The sequence below is a fragment of the Brachypodium distachyon genome, chromosome 4 (genome assembly GCF_000005505.3).
Source record: "Brachypodium distachyon strain Bd21 chromosome 4, Brachypodium_distachyon_v3.0, whole genome shotgun sequence".
NCBI classification, from domain to species: Eukaryota; Viridiplantae; Streptophyta; class Magnoliopsida; order Poales; family Poaceae; genus Brachypodium; species Brachypodium distachyon.
In genome coordinates, this window is record NC_016134.3 from 48,281,801 (window position 1) to 48,308,545 (window position 26,745).

The 26,745-nt window shown below is 47.0% G+C and overlaps 6 protein-coding genes across 7 annotated transcripts; 3 read left to right on the forward strand and 3 right to left on the reverse strand.

Moving 5' to 3' along the window:
* Positions 1-1,399: 1,399 nt before the first annotated feature.
* Positions 1,400-6,268, forward strand: LOC100840369 (phosphoinositide phospholipase C 6). Its single transcript, XM_003579013.4, has 9 exons — positions 1,400-2,009; positions 2,636-2,832; positions 3,618-3,753; positions 3,830-4,066; positions 4,164-4,387; positions 4,894-5,011; positions 5,227-5,379; positions 5,462-5,548; positions 5,670-6,268. The coding sequence occupies exons 1-9, from the start codon at positions 1,695-1,697 to the stop codon at positions 5,961-5,963; spliced, it is 1,761 nt and encodes a 586-aa protein (XP_003579061.1). The 5' UTR covers positions 1,400-1,694; the 3' UTR covers positions 5,964-6,268.
* Positions 6,269-6,939: 671 nt separating this feature from the next.
* On the forward strand, positions 6,940-11,509 carry LOC100840873 (mitochondrial substrate carrier family protein C). The gene is made up of 7 exons (XM_003579015.4): positions 6,940-7,917; positions 8,528-8,945; positions 9,108-9,252; positions 9,625-9,740; positions 9,816-9,894; positions 10,155-10,388; positions 10,828-11,509. The coding sequence occupies exons 1-7, from the start codon at positions 7,077-7,079 to the stop codon at positions 11,182-11,184; spliced, it is 2,190 nt and encodes a 729-aa protein (XP_003579063.1). The 5' UTR covers positions 6,940-7,076; the 3' UTR covers positions 11,185-11,509.
* A 65-nt stretch (positions 11,510-11,574) lies between these two features.
* On the reverse strand, positions 11,575-14,529 carry LOC100828328. The gene is made up of 3 exons (XM_010240530.3): positions 13,802-14,529; positions 12,263-13,044; positions 11,575-12,073 (listed from the first exon to the last, which is right to left on the reverse strand). The coding sequence occupies exons 1-3, from the start codon at positions 14,468-14,470 to the stop codon at positions 11,773-11,775; spliced, it is 1,752 nt and encodes a 583-aa protein (XP_010238832.1). The 5' UTR covers positions 14,471-14,529; the 3' UTR covers positions 11,575-11,772.
* A 1,451-nt stretch (positions 14,530-15,980) lies between these two features.
* On the forward strand, positions 15,981-21,816 carry LOC104584814. 2 transcript variants are annotated; one of them, XM_010240531.3, is made up of 11 exons: positions 15,981-16,300; positions 16,549-16,719; positions 16,793-17,043; positions 17,142-17,209; positions 17,350-17,489; positions 17,655-17,758; positions 18,238-18,408; positions 19,247-20,589; positions 20,679-20,790; positions 21,203-21,283; positions 21,493-21,816. In XM_010240531.3, exons 1-11 carry the CDS (start codon positions 16,261-16,263, stop codon positions 21,571-21,573), a joined length of 2,562 nt encoding a protein of 853 aa, XP_010238833.1. In that variant the 5' UTR covers positions 15,981-16,260; the 3' UTR covers positions 21,574-21,816. The 2 variants fall into 2 exon arrangements, with proteins under 2 accessions (XP_010238833.1, XP_010238834.1); XM_010240532.3 differs by having other exon boundaries at positions 15,982-16,300; positions 16,544-16,719.
* Positions 21,817-21,887: 71 nt separating this feature from the next.
* On the reverse strand, positions 21,888-24,298 carry LOC100828935 (pentatricopeptide repeat-containing protein At3g09650, chloroplastic). The gene has a single exon (XM_003577127.4). The coding sequence runs from the start codon at positions 24,199-24,201 to the stop codon at positions 22,018-22,020; it is 2,184 nt and encodes a 727-aa protein (XP_003577175.2). The 5' UTR covers positions 24,202-24,298; the 3' UTR covers positions 21,888-22,017.
* A 461-nt stretch (positions 24,299-24,759) lies between these two features.
* LOC112268709 (dof zinc finger protein DOF1.6-like) lies at positions 24,760-25,596 on the reverse strand. Its single transcript, XM_024454676.1, has one exon. It carries the CDS (start codon positions 25,594-25,596, stop codon positions 24,760-24,762), a length of 837 nt encoding a protein of 278 aa, XP_024310444.1.
* Between the last annotated feature and the right edge of the window lie 1,149 nt (positions 25,597-26,745).

Genomic DNA, 26,745 nt, shown 5'->3' on the forward strand with positions numbered 1-26,745 from the left:
TATTTGCAAGCTCTCCTTTCCCAAATATAGAGTACTATCAAATTAATCTTTTTGACAAACTATCGATTTCTCTTTCTGTAACATGTTTTCCAAAAGGAAGACGAACTGTTTGGTTTTATGGTGTGTTATGAATTTACTTTGTTTTGCATGCGCGTGGAAAATATATAGTACCGGTGGTGAAATTAAATGGAATGATGCATGATGTACTAATTTGTGATCTACAAATTAGTGCCGGTGTGTCGATCGAATAGATGCTAATTCGCTGGTTGAGTGGAGGACTAGCTATAGCTACAAGCTGCTTTGCATGACTTGCTTGGAAGAACTAGCAGCAGAAGAATCTTGTCTGGTTTTCCAAGGGAATCGATCGATGATCATATACTTCTCTTGACTTAATGTGGAAAGATCGATCATTGGCATATTCATTATATATGTACAACCAATATCTGATTGATCTGATGGAGTTGAAGATGATAATCTCATTATGCATTCATGCAACTCATCCAGACAGTTTGAATCCCCAAGAATGCAACAAAAGGAAAGGAAAAATTGGGCTTATATATTTTGCTCGATTAATTAACATTTGCATGTTTTCTAACATGACCTGGCTCCACGTACGTCTTCTTTGGCAGTACGTATATTAAAGGAAAGGAATCTTGCAAGTCTCGGTCATTAGTTCTTTATACACGCTTGTTTTACAAATCGCCCTCTCATTTACCCAATATCAATTTTTTACATCTCTGTTCACGCACATGCTCTAGCTAGCTAGCTAGCTATATATTCCCGCTATTAATTTCCATTTTTATCTTGCCAGCTACTGTCCTAGCTAGTACAAGATCAGCACGACATACATTAATTGGAGAATGTATAACCAGTTGTGTGATTTGGTCAGTATCCGGCCAGGAAGTTGCATAGGAAGGAAGGAAGGGACCCAAAAGAGACAACACGTTTGCTCTTAATCAAGTGCCAATATATACAGCTAGCTAGCTTAGCTAGAATGAGAATGTTTCATAATTGTTGCGTATATATATTGCTTGACGAGATACTAGTAAAAAGCTACTACCAAAAAGTCCCCCAGCTGCCAAATTAAAGAGACCTTATTAATTAATCAAATTAACCTGGTGGCGCACTAACACAATGATAGAGCAGCAATTGCAAAAGATCTCCTTCCCATGTATGTATACATGTAACTCAAGCAAAGAAGAAATTATGGACCCTTAATTTCTGACTAAGAATTGTTCTTAATTAAACCTACTGTGACATAATACTCCACGGGAAAAGAGGGACTTTTGGAGAAAACTAAAAACAAATCAGTTGGACATAAAGTTTATAGAAACAAAAGAGGGGGCTGCACGTGAAAAAACCACCCTTTTTTGAAACAGCGTCGCGTCTCTTGGCATCTTCTTCCTCGCCCAGAGAGAAAGAGAAGCCATTTCTTCCCTTGGTCTCCTCTTCCTCTTCCTCTTCTTCACGCGGAGGAGACGGCGCACGCGAACGCGGACGCGGAGACGACGACCTCAATGCCCACCACGCGCCATTAGAGCGCATCGCTAGATCACAGCAGAGCAGAGCAGAGAGTGTTGTACAGAGAGGAGCGGCATCTCATTCTCCTATACTACTAGTAGTTCTCCTAGGAGGAGGAGAAGGAGATTCGGCTCCTCCAACCTCCCGCTCCGGACCAGCAACCGGACGAATCAATGGGGAGCTACGCCTACAGGTACTGCATGTGCTTCACCCGCAAGTTCCGCTCCCCGGACGCGCACCCGCCGCCCGACGTCCGCGCCGCCCACGCCGCCGCCGCTTCCGCCGACGAAGGAGCCGGGCTCCGACGCTTCCTCGCCGACGTGCAGCGGGAGGACCCCTCCGAGGCGGACCGCATCCTCGCGGCCCTCGCCGGCGGCGGGGGCGGCGGGATCGCGCGCCTCGTCGGCCGCTCCCCGGCCCTGCCCTCGCTCGACGACTTCTTCGGCTTCCTCTTCTCCCCCGACCTCAACCCGCCCATCCCCGACAAGGTCAGTTCGTCTGTTTCTTCCTCGATTGATTGCTTCGGGAATTTAAGGAAATTGAACTGAGTTGATTGCTGCTGCGTCGATCGATTCGGCCGATCCCCCGATCTTGTTGCCCATTTTGGTTGACTTCGTGCCACTCTGCTCTGTGTTGTCTTGCAATGCTACTATGCTAGTGGTCAACGCGCTTGGTTCTAAAAAAACACACGAGCGCCTCGTTCCTCTTTAGGATACGATTTGATGGATGGAAGGTGAATGGGTGATGTGGACTTCACATCCACGCTTGTCTGACATCGCACTCCACTAGAAAACCAACAAAGGGGGTCTATTTTTAGGTTGTCGAAAACTACTTCAAGAAAAGCTTGGTCTCGTTCATCCCCCACACATCACCAACAAATTTGCTCTGCCGTTAATGATTCTTGCCATGATCTCTTACTTGTTTTCAGATTGTCAGTTTTTATTTAGTGATCCTCATCCAGTGGTTAGACTTGAAAGAATACAACATGATGTAGGCTATTGTACAAACTACAAAATGTGGGCTTTTGTGTTGCTCATTTCTATTTTTTTTATTTTATTTCTCTGTTGACCGACCCTTACATTATGTCTCATTCTTCTGTTAATTCTCTGCTCAGGTTCACCAGGACATGTCAGCCCCGATTTCTCATTATTATGTGTTCACCGGTCACAATTCTTACTTGACTGGGAACCAGCTTAATAGTGACTCCAGTGACATCCCAATCATAAGAGCATTGCAGAGGGGCGTGAGAGTGATTGAGCTCGATATGTGGCCCAACTCCGCAAAGAACTGTGTTGAGATTCTCCATGGAGGGTAGGGATTCTGCTTCCTCAAAACATTGCCTTTATGAATACTTGTCATATTTACATTGGGTAACAATTCTCAGCATGGTTGCAACATATGTTATACTGACATTTTGGTCACAAAACTGAACATATCTTGTATCATGACATCCCTTTTTTTTAACAAATGTCACTCTGTGCTTAGCTCTGTTTCTGAGTGGATCTGTTGACGAGTGTGACTACTCTACCAAGAAAGGTCAATCACCACATGTTCCTTTTCATATGAACCCTACTAGATGGTCCTGCTGTACCGGACAATTCTGATACATATTCACTCCTCTGCATGTGAGTGTATTAATTGCACTTAGTATTGAACAGTATACATAGTTGCTGCATAATAAACTGAACTCTTCCAGTGAAGTAACTTTTGTAGTGTATGGATAAGGTAGAATGTGACATTACAGACTGTGTGTTTTCTTTTTGGTAGAAAGAAAAGATCAAGTTGGGCCTAGTAGTAAATATCGTATATGTTTCAGATTATTTTGAACTGGTAGACTTATGGCATGAGATACTATATAAGCCTGTTTAACTTAACACATAAATTTATGACTTCTGTCAAACCAAAATTTCACCTGACCTTACCTTTTGTTTTATTAGCTTCTCGATTATATCGTCAATTTTGTATTTGTTTGAACTGAAAACTGTAGGGGGTTGTTTTTCTTTTTGTCTAGTCATAACCTGTTTCTTGAATTTGCAACTATCCCTTTTTCCCCAATATATTTCTAATTTTGCCTTCCTTTTCATGTCATTTGAAAGGACGCTGACTGCACCTGTAGAAATCATCAAATGTTTAAAGTCCATTAAAGAACATGCCTTCTGTGCCTCTACATATCCTCTTGTAATTACTCTAGAAGATCACCTGACTGCAGATCTCCAAGCTAAAGTAGCTGAGGTAACGTGTATTTTGTATACTATTTTCCTGTACATGTTTCATTTAAATCATCAATTCTGACTCCAAATTATTATAGATGATCACCGAAACATTTGGGGACCTCCTTTATGTCCCTAGTTCAGACGCACTAAATGAGTTTCCTTCTCCAGAAGCTCTAATGAAAAGAATAATCATCTCGACTAAACCGCCACAAGAATTCAGGGAATTTCTTAAAGCTCAGGGTAATCAGAACAACAATGGCAACACAGCTAATTTGTCAGACGAAGGAGCCCTGAGAAGATTAGATTCAAATGCTGATGATTCTGATGGAAAGGTCTGCAATATATGTGCCTTTTGAAGGCATGCACCCATTAGCAAAAGTAAAGAACTCATTAAGTAATGAAATTCATACTTGTTATTGTCATGAGCAGGATGATCTGGATGAGGAAGATGATGAAGAATCTGAGGAAGAGGATCCCAAATTTCAGCCAGATACTGCCTGTGAGTATAGGAAACTGATAACCATACATGCTGGCAAACCAAAAGGCCATTTGAGGGATGCACTTAAGGTGGACCCTGACAAAGTCAGGCGCCTTTCTTTGAGCGAGACACAATTGACTAAAGCAACAGCTTCTCATGGTGCTGATATCATAAGGTAAACGGATTCTACCAATAGTTGATTATGTTAGAAGCTCAGTGCACAAGAACATTAGGAGTTTTATGGTCAATTAATTGTGATATGATTGGAGGCGTATGAACCCACCCACCTCCAGTCATTTTATCATTGTTGCGGTTTGTGCTTTTAGAGTGACGGAATAACTGTTTCTCCAAGGGGAAAAGAAGAGCTGTTGATAACAATAAATTATTTGTAATAGACTGCTACTTGGACGAGATATTGCGCTTACAGTCATTTTGATACCCTTTACGCACTATTTTCTGAATTGTAATGTTAAGTGTCTACTTATGCAAAATCTAAGGCATTTCATTTGATGTCATAGACGCTGGTTTAATATTTGGAATGTGATGGATCTTCCTGTTTTTTTTTCCTCGACATTATTTCCTAAAGAAAAGCTGACACACTGCTGAGATTTAATTTAGGTTGCATCTTGGTTCCTTGAACATCTGGTAAATGTTTATCTGACGTGCATAAATCTGAATCAGGTTCACTCAGAAGAATATACTGAGGGTTTATCCAAAGGGTACAAGGATTAATTCTTCTAATTATGATCCAATAAATGCCTGGACTCATGGCGCTCAGATGGTTGCATTTAACATGCAGGTTGGATTACAGTTCTTAACTGTATTTTTATAGACAAACTTCTTTTCCCATTTTTGCTTGATTTTATCCTTACATGTTGTATTATGCAAATCAATATAGTGTTGTAGGCGAAGTTAAGCTGTTCTGACAGACCCAGAATATGAATTGCATCTTAACAGTTGGCAATGCGTTGTGTCATTACAATTTCTTTGTTTTGATTGGTTCTCATTTTTCAGGGACATGACAAATCGCTAAGGTTAATGCAAGGATTTTTTAGAGCCAATGGGGGTTGTGGGTATGTTAAAAAGCCCGACTTCTTGCTGAAGACAGGTCCGAATGGCGAAGTATTTGATCCCAAAGCAAATCTGCCTGTGAAGAAAACTCTGAAGGTCGTCAATATACATTTCTGAAACGGATAATCTTCCTGATACCATAGCCATACATGGTTAACACGTTGCAATGCTTAAGCAGGTCAAAGTATACATGGGAGACGGGTGGCGCATGGACTTCAGCAAAACCCATTTCGACGCCTTTTCTCCGCCCGATTTCTACGCCAGGGTATGTATCTCGTGTAGTTAAACGCCGAGCCATAATCATCCATGTCGTGAAAGAAGCTTTCAGTGTTTCACCGTACCTAACTGTGCTGGTGAATACTGAATGTTCCCTGGCAATTAAACAGGTAGGGATAGCAGGAGTGAAGGCGGACTGCGTGATGAAGAAGACGAAGACGATCGAGGACCAGTGGGTGCCGGTGTGGGACGAAGAGTTCACATTCCCGCTGACGGTCCCGGAGCTGGCCCTGCTGAGGGTGGAGGTGCAGGAGTACGACATGTCGGAGAAGCATGACTTTGGCGGGCAGACGTGCCTGCCGGTGATGGAGCTGAAGCAAGGCATCCGCGCCGTGCCCCTCCATGATCGCAAGGGCAACCGGTACAAGTCCGTCAGGCTTCTCATGCGCTTCGACCTCATCTAGCCTCGCTGCAACCATCTTTGCAGTGACCGGAGCTTGGTTGTGTCCATGAGAAAGAACTGAGAATGAGATAAATCCTGAGCAGGATAACATTGTGGGTTGTGTGCTTCAGTCTGGCTGGTGTTATATGTAGGAGTAGTTGTCATCTTGTCTGAATAATAATAAGCAGCAGCAGCAAGAGTGCCTGGTTTTGTTCTTCTTGTGCAGTCTGAATGGGGGTTGTGTTGAACTGTTATCTGTTGTAAGTACAGTAGTGGTGGTGGAGGAGAAGGGCAATATACATATATATATATATATATATATATATATATATCTACTGGAGTGGTAAATTAGTAAGCAGTAAGATTTTTGTGCTGGAACTTGTTGGCCTACATTCAGCACACATGGCATGAATAAATGCCTCCATTTTTGAACTGATAAAGCTGAGGTTTTTTCTTGGATGCGGTTGGTTGGGGGTGGCAGATCTCAGATGTGACACGTCACATGCTCTTTGTTTATGAATTTCCCTTTTCTTTGTCATGAGTCTTATCCGTTTTGCTGCTGATCACGCTAGCTGCGGGGCCCCGCTTAACAGAAGGAGCAGTTAGATTGGCCTGGAAATTGCTACAAAATCCTCCTGAAAATCGAGCTGTTCTTCAAACTGTTGGGCAGAAAGCAGTAATCAACGGTTTGCAGTGAAATTAAGATTGATGTATGAATGCAGTATATGTGCGTTTCTTTTTCCCAGGAGAGAAAATTCGATTTTTATTTCGTTAAAAAAATAAAAAAAATAAGGCCATCATATTTTATTCCCCACGAAAAATCGTTTTTTGCCCCCTCTAAAGAAATGGTCTTTTATTCTGTCGTTTTGGGTTCGTGCTCGCGGCTCGCCGCTTCTCCACCTCCCGTCTCCCCTCCTCCTTCCGGCCTCAGGCTCAGGTTCTTCCTCTCCTCCTCCGCCGCCGCTAGCTCGCCGGAAGGAAAGGGGACCTCCATTTGTTCAACCTCCGCAGGCAACTACAGAGGCCTGCCTGCCTCCGGTTAACCAATCATGCGGCCTTTCCCGCCACCCGCCGGGATCCACCGCCACCGCCCCACCTAGTGCCTCCGCCGCCGCCGCCCGCCTGCGCCGTCGCGATGGCGGCCGACCAGCACCCCCTCGACTCCTTCCTCGCCGCCGCCCGCGGCGCCCTCGCCCACCTCCACCTCCCCATCCACCTCCCAGGATCCGATTCCGATTCCAAGCAGCAGCAGCGGCAGCCGGACTGCCTCCTCCACCTCCACGTTGCGCTCGCCAACTTCCTCCACAAGCCCCTCCGCTCATTCTCCAGATGCTTCGGCAACGACGACCACCACAAGCCCAAGCGCGGCCGGGCCAAGCATTCGCCGCCCTTGCCGCCGCTCCGGGACACTGGCAAGAAGCAGCAGGAGCAGCAGCTGGAGCTTCTGCTCTGCATTGCGTTCGACGCCCTGGCGCACAACCTGCAGATGCTGGAGGGCGCCTGCAAGCAGAAAGGCGAGGAAATCGGCAGCGCCGCCCTGCGAATCGACCAGTTTCGGGTTGTCAGGAAGGTGATTGTTGGCAAGAAGGCTGACTTCGATGGGTTCCTTTCCAACCTGGGGTTCGCCAGGGTTGGGGCACCGCCAGCGAGCTTTGGCGATGACTTGCCTGCCTCGGCGCCACCAGCTGTTGGCCAGGAGGGCCCTGCGAGTGTGACTGGGGACAGAGAAGGGGCTGGCAGTGCTGGTGGTGATGGTACTACTCCACAGCCGCCGCAGAAGTTTGCCGGCCGGTTGCTCAACATCCCATTGTCGAACGTGGAACGGCTGCGGTCGACTCTGTCCACGGTTTCGCTGACGGAGCTGATCGAGTTAGTTCCGCAGCTGGTTGGCAGATTGTCAACTTCGGTAGATAGCCATCCAGACAAGAAGAAGCTTTTCTCCGTGCAGGACTTCTTCCGGTATGCTGAATTCGAAGGTATTATAAGTTTATAACCATTATCATGTGTTTTGTCAAATAAAGAATGCCATTATCTATTATAATGGTGCCAAATGGAACAACTGTAGGATAAATCTTGCAATCTACAAAGTATGTTGATTCCTAATTATGCATATCAGTTGTCTTATTCACACAGATCGCCTTCAAATTTGCAAATTTAGGGTCTGTCCTAACCTGTAGTTCTGATCATCTGATGTGATACTCTTCTACTCCCCTTGCGTTGAAAATGTATGTAAGGCTTGTGAGTTGGTACTTGCCATTAGCAGTCAGCCTCATTAACTACTGGAGAACATGGTAGTGCCATCATATAAATTTTTCAATTTTAATAAAAGCTGCTCAGACTATGCACCATTACCTATCAGGCACTTCTCTCCACTGGTAGTGTAACTGTTGTTAGGGTATTGTATCATCTAAAGTTAATAGATCTAGAGCTACATAGATTGGCTTGATGCCGTTATTCTGACACAAACGTTACTGAATCTTTCTTGAGATCTTAGTTCTGGAAAGGTTGATTTGTTGATCTACTCGAAATGAATAGAGTTTTTTTTGGCATGTTACACCGCTTTACTGCGTATTTGTGTTGCTGCAGGAAAGCGATTCTTTGAGGAGTTGGACAGAGATGGTGATGGTCAAGTCACCCTGGAAGACCTTGAAGTTGCAATGAAAAATAGGCGATTGCCTAGGAGGTATGCTCGGGATTTGTTACGGCGCACCCGAAGTAACTATTTTTCAAAATCTATTGGGTGGAAACAATTTCAATCCTTGATGGAGCAGAAGGAGGCAACAATCCTCCGGGCTTACACCACATTATGTTTGAGCAAGTCCGGGACACTTCACAAAAATCAAATCCTTGAATCATTAAAAGGTGCAGGCCTTCCGTCCAATGAAGATAATGCTGCTGCCATGCTGCGATATCTAAATGCAGACTCTGAAGGATCAATTTCATACAGCCACTTCCGCAGTTTCATGCTTCTACTTCCTTCAGAGCGCCTTGAAGATGATCCTCGGTATGTCTAATATATCATCTTGAGCTATTAAATATTACATCTGAGTTAACTTGAGTGAACGTCCAACTAGAGATGGCAATAATTACCCTTTCTTGACTATCTTCTAGCAGTACTGATACTCATATTACAATTGATTCATTCTTCACTTGCAAATGCATTCAGGAACATTTGGTTTGAGGCTGCTACTCTGGTTGCAGTTCCCCCACCTGTAGAAATATCAGCTGGAAATGTTTTGAAGTCGGCTTTAGCTGGAGGTCTTGCTAGTGCGCTTTCTACTTCTATGTTGCATCCTATTGATACAATGAAGGTATAGCAGCATGCTTCCATTTACCTTTTAGTTCAAACAAGTTTGTTCTCCAAAGCACTGATTCAGCAATATTTTCACTGGATATTTACTAAAACAGCAGGATATCTTAATGACCAAAGTTACTGAAGCCATATATAACAACATTAGGTTTGACTTTATTACATATAGTATCAAACAACATATACGTCTTGCACTCCTTGTCAGAGCATTAGTTATTACATCTTATAGTTTTACTGTATAATATGTTGGGCAGGGCACCTGCTACTGCTATATGTTACTTACCTTGTCCTGTGTTTAGGCCTACGCCGACTGCAATCTAATTATCGCTTTGGGAGATTTCTCATTCAAGTTCATGTCTTTTCTTATTATCAGACACGTGTCCAAGCTTCTACGCTCTCATTTCCAGAGCTCATTGCAAAGCTTCCACAGATTGGGCTTCGAGGACTCTATCGAGGTTCTATCCCTGCAATTCTCGGACAGTTTTCAAGGTCTGTTCTTCTTCAAAGTTCAATAAAAGCATTCTTTTGTAGACTGCATGCCTGTTCACATCATGCCATTTGCAGCCATGGTTTGAGGACAGGAATCTTTGAAGCAAGTAAGCTCATATTAGTAAGAGTGGCTCCAACACTTCCGGAGATTCAGGTACTCTTTAGTCTTTACTGTTCGTCGTGCAAACTTACCTTGGCTATAATCTGGAATACAAAGTCTCAAGTTTTGTATGATCCACTCAGTGTCTCCTTGGCATTGAGTTTGGACCCACCTTGTCAGCCTCACATCAGAAAGTTTGAAAGTTTGCAGTCATAGCACAAACTCTGCCGGCCGGCCCTCTACATCTGAACAAGGATATTGGCAACATAAAGTACTCCAATAGCCATTTTGCCTTATGAGCTGCTCTTCTGCAGGTGCAATCGTTGGCTTCCTTCTGCAGCACAATCCTGGGGACTGCCGTCCGTATTCCTTGTGAGGTTCTTAAGCAACGTTTGCAGGCTGGAATATTTGACAATGTAGGGGAAGCCATTGTTGGTACCATGAAAAAAGATGGCATAAAGGGCTTCTTCCGTGGCACTGGTGCCACACTCTGTCGTGAGGTTCCATTCTATGTTGCTGGAATGTGCCTCTATGCTGAAGCTAAAAAGGTATCCCAAATTCTTACTAATTCTAAACATACACCATAGCTTCAAATTGGCATTCTTCGATCCTTATTTTTGTAACTTATTATTGCCTACCTTGAGTGGCCTTATAAAGCTTATTATCAACTCCATAGGTTTGAATTTTTTCATGGATCTGAAAATGGTTTCAAAATGGCAAGTCGATGGAATTCTGTTCCATGCGTCTATCGATGGATGACTGACATTAATTATTTTGCGTGTTCTGTTTTCTTCAAAGATGCCAGCCGTAAGATTGATACCAGCTAGGCCATAGTTTAAGGGTTGAACTAGTAACTTCAATATATAGTCGATTCACTGGTAGTTGTCCAAAGTTGAAATGCAACTGTCTAAAATCCAGACATACCTTATTAGTTTTCCAAAACTAAATTTAATTTATCTAATAATGACCATGCCCTTTCTTTTGTAGGGGGCACAACATGTCTTGAACAGAGACTTGGAACCATGGGAAACTATAGCCGTCGGAGCATTGTCTGGAGGGCTCGCAGCAGTTGTCACCACCCCTTTCGATGTGATGAAGACCCGGATGATGACTGCCCCTCCAGGCACACCGGTCTCCATGCAGTTGATAGTCTTTTCCATCCTCCGGAACGAGGGCCCTCTCGGGCTCTTCAAGGGCGCGATACCCCGCTTCTTCTGGATCGCGCCTCTCGGAGCAATGAACTTTGCAGGCTATGAGCTCGCCAAGAAGGCGATGATCGAAGCTGAGAGCGAGTCGACAGACCCATTAAATGAGAAGAAAACCATGGTGGGTTCCAGAGGATGAACTGGCTTGGCTGGTTACCTCTATTTTGTAAAAACAGAAAACTGGAGCCATGCAACGGAAGTTTTTATGCCCTTGTTGCAAAGAAACAGGACAGATTTTCCACACGGCCTTCTTTCCAAATGTTAGGTTCTTGTAACCTTTCCCCTCTCGAGGAAAACATTTTGATTTTACATCTTCATAGGCCTTCACACCACTGTATGTATAGTAGATGGCAGGAACTACATGTGTACACATGCTGCTCTTTCTTCCTGCTGAGCTTACTTTCATCTGTTACTTATCAAGCAATCCATGCTCCTTTCTTGTGTTTGCCCTCAGGCATGACTAATCAGTTGTGGGTTCTTTTTTGTTTGAGAATTAAGATTTAGTGGCGAGCAAATAAAATATCAGAGCTATGTTCTGAGAAGTATGGCATGCTATCCAGAGAAGATCATTGAGCAAAAACAAAACACAGCTAATTAATATCAGAGCCAGAACATAGGCCATGAACTAAACCTAGTGAAATATTGCACGGTAGGATATCCAGCTTAGATAATAGCAGTATCAGTTATACTCCGAACTAAGTTGATAGAGAATTTTCGGTCCAATGGACTAGTTATTGTAGTTGTAGAAAATTCTTGGCGCTCCACCGCGACGATGGCGGCCGGGATTGTTGTTGTAGCCATAGTGAACTTGGGCGCCTCCACCACCATGATGACGACCGTGATCCTGGTTTGCTGGGTAGTAATCATCATCATCATCCTCATCCTCATCGTAGTCGTCGTCGTCGTCGTCGTCGTCCTCGTCGCTGTCATCATGGATAATGTTGCCTTCATCCCACAGCGGGCAGGAGCAGGTTGCTTTCTTCTCCTTCCATTCTTTCCCACAGGTGTAGCAGAATTCGTAGCCACACCTGCAGGAATTAAGCAAGAACAAGATGCATGTAAATGTTAAAGAGGAAACAAGTCTGGGGCAGTGAGCAATTAGGCATGAAACGCATTCAAAGAGGAGCAGACTGGCATGGAAATTTGTAATCATAAATTCTTTAGAGTATGATTAGTAAAGAAAGATGAAAATGGCACAATCAGAGGTAGATACTCACACACAAGTCATATGGTAGCAACCCTCCGCGAGTTCAATCATGTGCTTGCATTTGATACACTGGCGCCACAGCTGCTGCCGGGCAAGGTTCTGTAACTTTGCGTCTTCTGGACGAGCATGAGGGTACCTTCTCTTGTAGTCGTAGCAACTCATTCTGTCATGCCATGGGACCTTGCAGCTGATGCAGAATGAGCCTCTGCATTTGACACAGTTCCTCAATGTGGCAGCATCAGCAATGGTGTACTTTGAGGAAGATTCTTGCATTGGGCGTATCACTTCACTCAAGGACATTAACGCTGAGCACTTGGGATATGGACAATAGATCTTTTGAGTAGGAGGGATCTGCGCTTCCCTGATGCGCTGCACCATGATATCTAACAGTCGGGGCGATAGGAATATCTTTGAGCCCTCCACAGATAGCTTTGTAGTGCAACCATCCTGTGGGCAAGCTGGGAGCGTTCCGTCGAGCAGCTTAACTTTCACATGCTCCTTCATGCAGGAGAAGCAAAAGCGATGCCCACAACCTTCGACTGCATGAATTTTAGTGACATCAGTGTCTTCCAAGCATATGGTGCATGTCTCCCTTTTCTCCTTGCTAGCATCCATGGCAGCAGCTTTGGCAACCTGGGAATCTATTGAATCTCTTGCTAATTTCATCACGTAGTCAAGTTGGTTTCGTTGAACAAGTGAGATTTGGCATCGCTGAAATTTCTTTCGTAGTGACGCAGCCTGATTTAACACATCTATAACCTTCTTTTGTGTCGGATGCCAATATCCAAGTAACTGCACTCCAAATATTAGGAAATGAGAGTGAGAGTCTAGTAGTGTATATTTTCCATGCATGTACAATACTCATAATAAGAACAGTTCTAAAAAATCTGACTACTTGACCATTCAATTTACATGTACACCTTCGCCCAAAACGAATATATATATATGAAGTTATGCAAACCAAGATCATCTAAACAAGTATGCAAAACGTGAAATGACAGATACTTCTATCATGGAGTGAAAACCAAGACTAGCAACGAATTAGATGTGAAACTGATACACCAGCTTTTAAGGCACCATTTCTGGTGAACAAACAGTGAAATTTAGATCATAAGCAGTTGTCACTGAAGTAGTGAACTATACAGCAAGATGTATGTCTGTACATGAAATTCTGAATGATATTTGCTAAAGCCCCTGTCACTCCTCTGAAGCAAACTTTTCCATTGATCATGAACTCAAAAGAGGCCGGCTCTATTCTCATCTCCTCTAATATGGGATTTCTCATCACTCGCTCTATATCGAACACCCTCTGGAACTACCGAGTACCCTAAGCATGATGAAAATGCAACACTAAATATATACTGTGTCGTGCATCACATTTTTGGCAAGAAGATTCTCTGTCGACGCTAATATATTCTGTGTGTTGTTCATCAGGCCCTTCGAGTAAGCATCTACTGTACTACTTATGTACTAATTAACAGTGGTAAAAAAACAGATCACAGATGCAAACATTTGGAATTTGTATGATCGAATTCGAAGGCATACATACATGATTGCTGAGCGACCTGTAATCGGTGACAATCTTGACGCTCTGGATCCCCAGCCCGAGCGCGGCGTGGAGGCCTTCGTTGAGCGCCATGACCTCAAGCGTCATGCGGCCGCCGACGAACGCTTGCACGGGCTTCTGCACCCTGAGCACCACCTCCCCCTGTGGCCCGCAGATGGCGACGGCGAGCGCGGCGACGCCGGGGTCCCGGTCCCGCGGCGCCACGACCTCCTTGCTGGACATGCCCTTGAAGAAGACCCGGAAGAGGGGGCCGGCGGCGGCGGAGGATTCGAGGGGCCGCTCGATGTTGTCGCCGTCGTCGGCCCACCGGTCCTCCGGGACGGCGGCGAGCTCGCGCGCGAAGACGGCGTCGTGGGCCGCCACGCGGACGGAGGCGGCGGCCCGCGCGTGGTAGGCGCGGCAGGCCTTGGCGTAGCGGTGGTCCTCCTCGGCGCGCCTGAGGTCCGCGGCGTGGAGGGCTAGCGCGTACGCCGCGTCCGAGTCCAATGGCCCGGGTCGAGACGACGACGACGACGTAGAAGAGGAGGCGATTGCAGGGGTTTTGGAAGAGGAGGGGTTACGGGTGTCGAGGCGGAGAGATGCTTGGAGGGCCTCGGCGAGCTGGAGGCGGAAGGCGAGGTCGAGGTCGTCGTCAGCGGCGGCGGAGGCCATGATCGGCGGCGCAGACGAGGGGATTTGGGAACCGAACTGGAACACTTTGCGTGACTGGTCTTATTAAATTCTAAAACTAATATTAACGGGTTGATTTCAAATTTCTTCGTCTTTTGTCCAATTCAATTGCGGGGTTTTTTTACAAAATAAAATACATTTTGATGTTTGATATTTTTTTTAGTAAAATACACCACTAGTCCATGAACTCGGCAAAAAAGAACACTTTAGTTCACGAATTCGGAAAACGCACACTTAAACTTCTAAACTGAGACTACTGTGTCACTTTAGTCAAAAAATGGTTCGGCGAGGTTTAAACACACCACGTAGCTGCCACGTCAGCTTCGGTTAGGACCGGACTGCTACTCGATTTTCTCAGATTTCTTTTTGCAAAATCACCGTGCCCGAGCCGCCCCGTGAGAGGCAAGGCGGCCGCGCCCAGACGAGGATCCTAGGGCCCTGAGAACCATGCCGTTGCAAAAAAAACCTAAGAAAATCGAGTAGCAGCCCGCGGTCTTTGCCGAATCCGATGTGGCGGCCACGTGACGTGTTTAAGCCTCACCGAACCGTTTTTGGACTAAAGTGACACAGTAGCCCCAGTTTAGGATTTAAATGTGTGTTTTCCGAATTCGTGGACTGAATATCCATTTTTGCCGAGTTCATGAACTGGTGCTGTATTTTACTATTTATTTTTCCTTGAATCTAATGTTCAATAGAGAAAACCCGTGCAACCCCCTCAAGCCGTGGGATCAAAGGCACACACACTCATGCCTAAGCGATCGGACGGCGTCGGAGCGATAGATGCCTGCCCGGCCGCGCACTAGTATCGTTTTTTTGTTGGTAGCAACAAACTACATGGTGGTTGTCGAATAAAGGTTGATTTGTGATTTATTTTTTATAGTGTCAGCAGCATATGGAGAAAGTTCGAAAGACAAAGTCACCATACCATGGTATGTCACACTCGCTCATGAAGCACCTTCATATAAAGAAGCAGCATAATAGGGATACATGCCGAGAAGAGCAAACATGAAAAGTGAGGAATAATAAGCTGAACCATCTCAAAGATGACACTGTGGCACGAAGAAAAGAAGAAATGACAAAATGGAAGAGCTGGAAAGATCCCAGGACAATATTGAATAGATAACTTTTTTGTTAGACAATTATGCATCGAGAGGGAGTGTTATTGTTAGACATGATAACTACGAAATATTTAATCCATTTCGGTATTGCATAAAATTTGTTCCACTATGAAATTCAATATAACAATTATAGATTACTATGATACTTTTTTCTATATAGTTGAGACATGAACAAAAAATGTACGCGTTAATATTTTCTAAAAAAATAAAATACACGACTAGTACTTAAAGTTGGAGCGAACGGACACTTGTGACCAAATATATGTGTGTTTCTTCCTCATTTCGTTTCTCAAATGGACCAAAGCGGCCCTAGATTCACATTTGTTGGGAGGCCCAAATTAAGCTCGTTGTCTTGGTGGGTTCGGCCTCTGAGTCTGCGCGCCCGGCCCGTTCGTTCCCCCGCAATCAAATCGGCTCAAATCTAAATCTCCCACCTCTCTCACTACCGGCGACCGGCGGTGGCCGAGGCCGACGGAGGGCATCTACGAGGTCAACCAGCTGCGGCGCGGAGCGGAGATCCGCACGCAGGCGCTCAAGTCCTCTCCCAGAGGAGGAAGAAACATATTCAGTTCCTCGTCCCCCGTTCCCCCTTCTCCGCCGCCGCCGCAGCCTCCCGGGACGGCTTCATTTCCGGCGGGATCAACGCACGCGCGCATGGCTTCTCCGCGCCACATCCCCGACGCCGCCGGATCCGGTGAGACCCCTTCTCCCTCTCTCTGCCGGCACGGGCGCGCGCGATTTCATTTCAAATTTGACGGGCGGGCGGTTGGAGCCCTAGATGTTCTGTGCCTGCCAATTTTTTAGCGCGGCGGCGAGATTTTCATCTCTAGAATTTCGCGCAACGCTGCTGTGTTGTGCTGGTCCATCCCTGCGGCTTTAGTCTACAGATTCTGTGAGGAATCCGTGGGTAGGAAGTAATTCTAGGTTTCTGATTTAGTATAGATTCTCCACCACTACCCATGGAAACTTGCGACAAAGAGAACATCTGCCATGACCAAGAGAACAGCACGCTGCGCGCGGAGGGGACTGTCTCTACAAAGAGGAAGAAGAAGCTTGGGGGTTTCAACCTCAGGAAGAGCATAGCATGGAACCCTGCTTTCTTCACCGAAGAAGGTGCCGTAACTCTTGCCCAGCTCTCCCATGCTAGATCTGCCTGGGGCTAAACTGATTTTGGTGGAATTCGCAGGTGTTTTGGACAACACGGAGCTCTCTGTGCTCAGCGGCTCCCAAATGAAGCCAAGCAGGAGCCCTGGCCCAGGGGTCGGTGGTGCTACTGCTTCCCCATTCTGTAGGTTTGGGAGATCCGGCAGTGCATCCGTGCTGAAGGAAGTCGCTGAGGACTCCCGTGGCAAATTGTTTGTCAAGTATCGGACTGCCGAGAACAAGGGAAGGAAATTGTTTTCTCCTGCAAAAACTTCTGACTCGGATGAGCTTGCGGTCAGTTCATCAGTGAAGACTCAGTGCATTGTTTACCTATGGTAGTGGCAAACGCTAATAATCGTGCAATACAATTGCTCTTTTCTGGCCAATTGCAGGGAACACAGGATAAAAGGTCTGCTCGAAGCATCCAAAAGTGCATACCACGGTCACCAGCTGGATATGCATATCCTTTGTCAAGTTTTGAGTTAATTGGACAACTCATAGTTTTTCTTAACAGCAGTAGGGTTAAGTTGTTGCCAATACTACAGTTCTAAGTTTAAGTGTTGATAACTATAAGTGCTGTTACCCTTAACTTGTTTATACAACGAAGAAGGTGCCAAACTTAAGTGCTACAGCTCAGATGTTAAGAACACCGAAAAAGTCCCAACCTTCTATTCCCGTGGTCCCAACAAGTGCCTCATCGTCGAGAAACGTATCTAAACTAAGCAAGATGTTACCTCCAGGTATTCTTATATTTACCTGGCTTTTTAAAGAAGACAGATCTTGGAACATTTTCTTTTACTTGACCTCCCAGATTTCCCAATGGCATTTGCTTGTCATTTAGCTTACCTATTTGCACTCTTGTATGCTACTACCAACTGTCTAATTCATTGCACTGCTATTTTCAGTTAAAACTGAGCGCAGACCTAGAGTGGACGGACTGCAGCTTAAATCGAAGATCAAGCCTACATCTTCAACTAAATCTTTTGGACCAAACATAGAGAAGGATGTGGTGAGTGGTAGAACTAATTACCATTTTAACATGGGAGAATCACTGATATTTCAGGCAATTTTAGTTGTATCACCGAGCCTGATAAAAACAAAGATCTAAAGCCCTGAAAATTGGGGATATTTAAATCTGAATTTTTACACTGAGATTTGAGATTTTCATATCTTGTTTTATGAAGCTCTTGACCATATCTAATTTGTTATACAAAAGGGCAACGGTTTTTCTTCTGAGTAACGATAAGGTTAATTTAGTCAGTTTGGAGAAAAATAACAGTTGAGAATGGCATGTAGGCTGTAGCGTCCTGCTGTCCTCTCAGCACAAGAAAAGACATTTTTAAATCTTAATTGTACCTAAAAAAACAAGATTTCTTGCGGACCCTTTAGTAATTGAAGTGTTGTTACATATAATATGGTCTGAACCACCATTTGGAAAATCTACCTGCTTTTTTTAGCAGTAATCAGAACATATTATTTCTTGTGCAGGTGCCTGCTGTTACCGCCATCCATGAAGAAGCCAGTGGTTCTAGGAAATGTGAAAGTTTTTCAACATATTCACAAAATAAGCCATCCAGTTCGGCTGGTGTCCCCACGTCAACTTTTGCTAAGCCATCAGCACTACGCATGCCTTCACCTTCAGTCGGTTTTTTCGCTCAGGTAGCCTGTTACACTCTTCCATACCTAGTTGTGTGTGATGGTTTTATATTTTTCATTTTTTCTAATGGTGACAAAAGCTTTGTGTTGCCATAGATAAAGAAGCAAACAGAGTTAGAACATAATTACAAGCCAAACAAAGCCTGCTAACAAACACGAGCGAAATAGAAATTAAAGCACACCCAGAACTTGTGCTGGGTGCTTAACAGCCAAAAATAAAGATCCAGGTTGCGCCTCTCCTTGAGCTTTGCAAACAGGACCAGAGGCAATGGCATGATAGACCTATTATTGAAACATGCCATTGCTCTCCACCATATCTCCCAACAAAACTTTATATTGTTAGAATACATCTTCTGTTCATCGTGGTCTGATGCACGTGGTGTTGTTTCTTATCTTCACTGTGGTTGTGAAGTTCTTGCTAGCATATGACCAAGCTTTCAGTTAGTTCCCTGCAGATGTATGAAAGATAATGGTGCTGATATTGTGATTTGTATGGAAGGTATTTTGTGAGAACATACATCTGGAGAGTATTGGCAATTAATTGTTTTAGGTTATAGAGTACCTTGTAATGTATAATTGCATATGTAGCACAAGGATGGTATGAGAATTGCTGGAAACAAGGGATGACATCCTACATACACTACTAAATAGATGAACTAAGGGATCTCATTAATTTTGTCATAGGAAGAACTAAATAGATGTCTGAGCTGGTACAAGTTCTTGTTTCTCTTCTTAAAGTAATTTAGCTTCCAACTTGATGTTGGCTTCCTTTGTCATTTGATTCTTATTTTCTTGAGATTTCTCTTGTCAAAACTTTCTTGCCTCACTGTTATTTTTTCAGGGAAAGCCTTCTGTCAATATTTCTCAAGGAAATGCAAAGAGCTCCTTGGCTGGAAATACTTCATCACTTTCAAAGCCTCCTAGATATAGGCAGCCCGAGGATCCAAAAAGCAGACTCTGGCATGCTCCTGTGTCGACTGGCGATACTGCTCAAGGAAATTCAAAGAACTGCTTTACTGGAAATACATCATCACTTTTAAAGCCTCCTAGATACAAGCAGCCTGATGATTTTAAAAGCAGACACTATCTAACGAAGGAGCTGCCAACCAATTGCCCTGCTACTTTGAAGCCTCCTGTGCATCCTGTAACTAATGAGAGCACTCTCAACACTTTGGACTCTTCATTGCCTGGTCTGCAGCATGCTAATGTGTGTTCTGGGAAAGAATCCTCGTCAAAAGGTATAATAACATACTCCGCAAAATTGAGAAATACAAATACTGAACCGATGCGAAATGTCAATTGCTTCTCTGGTGGAAGTGGAGCTAGTTCACTGCCATTGAGTTCAGAACAGAATGTTGTGCCAAATTCGTTAAGTGATGCATTACAAGTAGAAGGAAGGGGCATTATCAACCGAACTGAACCTATTGAGGATTCAGACTATGTTAAAGCTATTTGCCCCTCAAACATTGAGCCTGCTGATGATTCCTGCTCTCGTGAAGCTAAACTGTCATCTTCTTGCATTTCTTCTCAAGTGCGCACCCTTGATGATCCCAAGTGTCAAAGCAAGTTAGACAATTGTGCCAGTGTAGCAATTGACATGGAAATGTCTCTTGCTGGAGAGACAGCGGTGGCAGTTTCTTTGTTAGAAGACAACAATCACACTCCAGGTCCTGACTTCTTGTGTGACTTCGATTCCTGCAAACAGTATAGTACTGAAGGCTCCACTCTGAAGGAAACAGTGGAGTCTCCAGTATGTGCAGATGGGGTGGAACAGTGTGGTAATTCAATTGATATAAAACCAGCTTTAGTTGACAGTACAACAGATTTACATGGTTCTTTGTGTAATGAAGAACGACCTACTTCATCAGAAGAACCAGGTACTGATGGCGGAGTGGAGCTTGACGTAGATAGTTCACATGTTGGCGAGGAAGTTCAGTTGTTAATAGGGTGTGAGTGTGACGGTGATTATAGGTGTACAAAATGCCCCCCTATGGAACCTACAACACCTATGCCTCGTGCAGACTTTGGTGATTCAATAGAAGTTACAATCGACAGTAACACAGAAGTACATGATTCTTTCCCAGTGGAAGAACTACATGTTTTATCGGAAGAACCAAATACTGAAGACGATATGGAACTTGACACAAATGAGTTGTCAGCTCCAGAGGATGCATCGCCTAAAGGGTATGGCTGCACCAAGTATATTGAATTTATAAAGTTAAGTGGCTTTAATTGCATAGTGTTTGATGTTGTCTCGTTCTTATCTTTTGCAGAAAGAATAAGTCAGTGAAAAAATCAGGCAAGAATACTATCATTAAAGATCATCTAAAACAGTTGGTACCATTCACGGAAGAATGGCTTGCTGCCATGGAGGCTTGTGGTGAGGTCAGTTTCATTGACATCACTGAAATTCCAAACATTACATCTAGATATGAGTTGTTGAGATGGTTTATCTGAATTTTGTATATACAGCTAACAGCTGTAATGTACAATATTCCCCCACCCCCTGCTCGAAAATTGTTAATGCCAACTTGTTTCTTTAGTTTTGTCGTGCTCTCTTGGTAATATTAGGTAGATACTATAATTGATCCGAATCCAGTATCTCAGCAGTAGCAGTGTTAGAACTATTGCATTGCCATGTCCCCTGGGGTTATACTGCATGTAGAACTACTGTACAAGTGTACATACCAACCAGGGAAATGCAATTTGATCAATAATCTGTTGAAATAAGCTATATAAGCATGCAATAATCTTCACTTTGAGGTTTGCACCTGACGTGTAAATATATTTTTGACAGGAAGTTTTGGAACAGAAGAGTGGAGCTGTGCAGAATTCTCCTACAGACAAAGCTGTTCCAGAACCCAATCCATGGTCACCGGTATGCTTCTATCGAATTGCGAATATGGAATTCATCTTCTCTAAACATGCTCAATTCTTCGAGTACACACTTTGAATTCACAAGATACTAATTCAGTTTGCATGTGAAATATGGATAAGTAGATGCACTTTTCCTTGCAACAGAAGGACATGCATTCCTTGTTATCTTTGACACTCAGTGGAACTCAAAGAGATTTTTATATTGTGCAGGTTAAGCGGAAAGCTCAAGATGTTGGTCCATTTGATTGTACCAAGTACTCCAAAACCGTGCCAGCATCTGACACTCCTTAACCCTGCACTTGACCTTCTCTTGAGGCCAGCATACACGTTGTATACAAGAACAGAGCACCGCCATGAGTTTTATTCTCTGGCACTGAATCTCATTTTGTGTTTGTGCTTTCAGCAACCTCGTTGAAGTGGTTTCCTTTTTCTGTTACCTTTATTCTTTCCACGAATTGTAAAATCAGCACTATTGGGATCACGCCACAAGCACAGCTTGTGTGTAGTAAATAATAAAGATGGCAATTTTCATTCTGAATCCTCATCAGCAGAGCAGCTAATAGCTCTGAATATTATCTCAATCCCGTTATGTGAGTCTCCAGATCTTATCGAACGAGCAACATGTTGAAATGAACGACTCGTTCATTCAATGGTAAAAATGTTACAACAGCAGCAGTATGTATAGTAGTATCTCGAGTCTTGTCAAAATTTTCACCAGAAGAGAAAGACAAGCCTCTACTCGTAGTTGCCATCGTCGTCTTCGCTGTTGCTGTCGAGGGGGCCGACCCGCCACTCGCTGCCGTAGTAAGAGTTGGGGAGGCCGAGCCAGAACTTGAAGGCCTCCGCCGCCCGTTTGCGCTCCCGGCGGCGGTCCTGCCTGGCCTGCGACGCGTGCTTGCTGGTGAACATCCTGGAGTGCATCTCGATGTAGATCTTCTTGTACTTGGTCTTGTTGGGCGCGATGCCGTTCTCCTCCATGCACGCCACGATCTCCAGGGCCTTCTTGAAGAATGCGCCCCGGACGCAGACGTCGGCGAGCGCGTCCAGGAGCTCCTCGTCGGGCCTCAGCTCGCCGGCGTCGCGCCGCGCCTTCACCTCGCCCCACAGCACCAGCGCCTCCCCGGGCTTCCTCGCCGCCGCCACTCCCTTGGCCAGGCTGCCGAACGTCGCCACGTCCGGCTGCACGCCGCGCTCCTTCATCTTCTCCGTCGCCGCCTTCGCCGACTCCAGGTGCCCCTGCTGGCAGTACCCTTCCACCAGCATGTTCCACGCCGCCCGGTCCGGCGCCGCGTTGGGGTCTCTGTCCATCTCGTCGAACACCCTCTGCACGGCCCTCGGCTGCCCCGCCGCCGCGAACGCCTTCATCAGCGTCGTGTAGCTCGCCGTGGACGGCGCCACCCCGCGCGACCGCATCTCGTTGAACAGCGCCAGCGCGCCCGCGCTGTCGTCGGCCAGCACGCAGCCGTCCATCAGCGTGTTGTATGTCACCACGTCGGGCTCGATGCCGCCGCCGTCAGCTGACATCATCTCCTGGAGGAGCTCCCTGGCCTTGCTCATCTGGAGCTGCTGGCAGTAGCCCTTGATGAGCACGTTGTAGGTCACCCGGCTCGCCGGGACCCCTGCGCCCGCCATGTCGTCGAGCAGGGCGTGCGCGCGGCCGACGTCGCCGGCGGCGACCAGCGTCGACATGACCGTGGTGTAGGTGACGTGGTCCGGCTTGCTCGCCGGCATCGTCTCCCCCTCGCGGCGCATGGCGCGCGCCATGGCCACCACGTCGTCCACGCGGCCGGCGTTCATGTACCCCTTCATCAGCGTGGTGTACACCCTCGAGTCCGGCGGGTACGTCCTCGGCAGCAGCAATGGCGCCTTCTCCGTGCCTTGGCCGTCGTCCCCGACGACGATGTCCTCGAGGACATGGCTGTGCTCGTCCGCGTCCGAAGAAGATGATGGTGATGAGGGGAGCTGGCGGAGCAGGAGGCAGAGGTCGGCGCGGCGGTCGCGCATGGCCTGGACGACGGCCTCGGCGGCGGGGATGTCGCGGAGGCCGACGTAGGCGGCGACGATGGAGTGGAAGGTGGTGGCGTCGGGGGCGAGGCCGGCGGCGAGGATCCGGGGGAGCACGCGGGCGACGAGGTCCTTCCTGCCGGCGCGGGCGCACATCTTGATGGCCACGTTGTATGTCACCACGTCGGGCTCCGCGGCGGCGCCCCAGGCGCGCATTTCGTCGAACAGGCGGCGGAAGCGGCGGCAGTCCCCGGCGTCGGCGCACGCGCTCAGCGCCGCGTTGAAGGCGGCCGTGTCCGGCAGCGACGACGCTGGAGCGTCGGTGGTGCGGCGGAGGTGGTGGAGGACGGCGTCGAAGAGGCGGAGCGCGCGGGAAGGCGGGCTGAGGCGGGAGACGGCGGCGGTGTATGCGCGGCGGTCCGGGAGGAGGCCGCGGCGGAGCATGGAGAGGAGGAGGGAGCAGGCGAGGCGCGCGTGGCCGGAGCGGGCCGCGGCGGAGGCGGCGAGGGAGAGGGAGTTGGCGTCGAGGAGGCCGAGAGAGCCTTCGGCGCGGAGGCGGCGGAGGAGGTCGGCGGCGCGCGGGAAGGTGCGCGGGGAGGTGTAGGAGAGCTGCGCGAGGAGGCGGGACGCCGCGGCGGGGGAGCCCGGGAGGGTCGGGGAGGCGGCGAAGAGCTTGTAGGCCGCGTCCGTGTCGCCGGCGCGGAGGAGGGCCAGGAGAGCGTCGTCGTTTTCGTCGCCGTCGCCGTCGTGGGTGGGGGAGAGCTGCGGGGCGGGGGAGATGGCGGAGTGGAGGAGGTGGTTGTGGGCGCGCGAGGAAGAAGAAGAGGGAGGGAAGAATGATGGGGGCGGGGCGGGCGGAGGGAGGGGCTGTGGTTGGAGGTTGAGCTTGCCGCCGTGCCATTGGAGCATCATCATGGATGCTCTGCTCTGCTCGACGCGAGGAGGAAGAAGAAGAAGAAGAGGATGACGCTGACGTGGTACGCTGTGAGTGTCTCGCGCACAAATACAAAAACAAAATCCTTTTTCTTTTCTTTTTGAGAGGATGGAGCCACTCTAGGAATCGTGGCCGAATCTCTGCCGCGCCAAGCTACCTCGGCCCAAATACTCTTCCAGGCCCACTAACGTATGTTGTGTTGGACGCGGGGCAGATCCAACACGACAGAGTGCAATGGCGGAGAATCGGGCCGGAACCATACTGCAGGCCCAAGGAAAGACATGCATAATATGCGCACAAGGCAAAACCAATTCACTGAGGCAAAACCGCTTGAATTGTCTCAGGAGCAAAATGAAGAATGAATTAATCCATGGTCTCTCATCTTGCATTGCATGTTTAACCGAAAACGGACGGAATGACGGGGAAATTATTAAAGCCGAACAAAAGGCTAGTAACCGAAAACAGGCGAATTAGTGCTCTGCTAATTGCCTTTTGTCCCCCATTTTTGCTGCGGTCACTAGCTAGCTCGCATGAGGGAGCTACTGGCTGTTGTTGGTGAGGCCCTGCCATGGGCCTCCTCCATTGTTGTCGTCGTCGATCCAGTAGTAGTCGTCCCTCGACGGCCCTTCGCCGCCGTTGATGATGTACTTGTCGTTGTCTGTCACGTTCTTCTCGCCAGCGCCCAGATGCTGCTGCGCAAATCCTGATGATTCAATGCCACCATTAACGCCACCAATCAGTTGCGGCTGCCACTCAAGCCCAGCCATCGGCATTGGCATGGGCATGTCACCCACACCGCCGTCGCCAGCTCCTTCCTCGCCAACAGCGAGCTCCTGATGCACCGTGGCAGTGCCGCCAAAGGACGGCATGGCCATGCCAATGTCGGCATAGTAGTCAGTGTTGTTCTGACGGTGCGGCATGGCGCCGTCAATCGGAAGAAGGCCTCCTCCAGATCTCAGGATGTCCAGGAAAGACGGCGTTGGTGGAACAACCAGGTCCCTGCCCCAGCCCGGTGGGGGCACGAAGGCCGGGAGCATGGTGGGGATCAGGTTGACCATGGAAGACGCTGCCATGGCCGTTGGGCCTGACGAGGAGGAGGCAGCAGCCGGATCAGGCAGCGGCACCGTGGAGCGGGCGATCTTGTTGCCGGAAGAGCGCTGCTTGGTGCTGCTGCTGCGGTTGCGGCATCCGCCGCCGACGGGGACGTTGCGGAGGGCGCCGCCTTGGGTCCAGTAGCGGCGGCAGCCCCTGCAGTGGTAGCGGGGCTGCGTGATGCTGTAGTTGTTGTAGTAGCAGAACTTGGTGTCGCCCGAATGGCACCGCGGGCACTCCGGACGAAGCCGCGCCGCCGCCCCCTGCCTGCCGTTCGTTGCCATGCCCGCTTCCTCCGTCTACAGGTGGTATCAAGACACACATACAACAAAATTAAGTTGACATGACTACCTAGCACCGAGAGATCAAGATATATTCTTGGTAATGATGCTCAAAACTTTATGAGGCCTAACCTTAATTAGCTAGTACCAATCATGTAAATAAGAAAAACATATGAGTTATGGAATGCCCTAAGTGAAAATTTTGGCCTAGAAACACAAGCATGATAAAGGAGAGACGGCGCATCGGGCCTCCGTATCAACTGAAACACGGCCACGAGGGATCTCTTCATGAAATCAATTAAGGCATGCAGCAAACAGCTACGAAATTACACAAATTTAACAAGCTATATAGCTAGAGAAAACAAGGAATTCGACTTGCAAATCAACACTACACAACACTCTCTCCCTAATAACGGGTTCCTAGAACCAGAGATACACATGAACAAGAAAACGCGAAAGACATAAGCAGTGTGTGGATCATCTAAAACATATAAATTGAAGTAAGGTAAGTAAATACGGCATGGCTAGCTTATTACCTCGTGGCTAGCAAAGGCACACTCACGAAGAGGAAGGAGAAGAAGGACAAGGAAGCCAAGAAGAGGATGATACATGTAGAGGAGAGGAGAAGCTAACCTGCAGGGAGCGCAAGTAGCTAGTTTGCTTGATCGACTGCAGGTGCTTGCCTTGCTCTTCCTTTAATAGCACGCGAATTAAGATAGGTCCTTAATTAAATACTGCCAGAGAATGAACAATGCGATATGTACATGTATATGTAGAGCCAAATTAAGAGAGGGTGGAAGTAAGGTTCATGTGAGCGATGAACGGTAGCTAAAACAGAAACGGATGCGCGTATAGAGCTAGCTGGGACGGTACGTTCTCCATGGAAGACAGAACGGCAAAAGGTGACGCATGCTAGCTAGAGTGAAAAAGGACAGGGAGGGATGCATGGCTTGCAAGGCAGCGAGCTTGGCTCTCTCAGGACTCTCTTATGTACCGTAAGCTTCTCCATCCTTCCGTGGCTTGCCATTGAAAACAAGGGGCGAGCCGTGTGTTTGTATATAATTTTGGTTGCCAAAACATGGGGCTATAGGATCTTAAGCCCATGGTGGGAGTATATGTAGAATCAAATTAACAGAGGGAGAGACGAAGTAA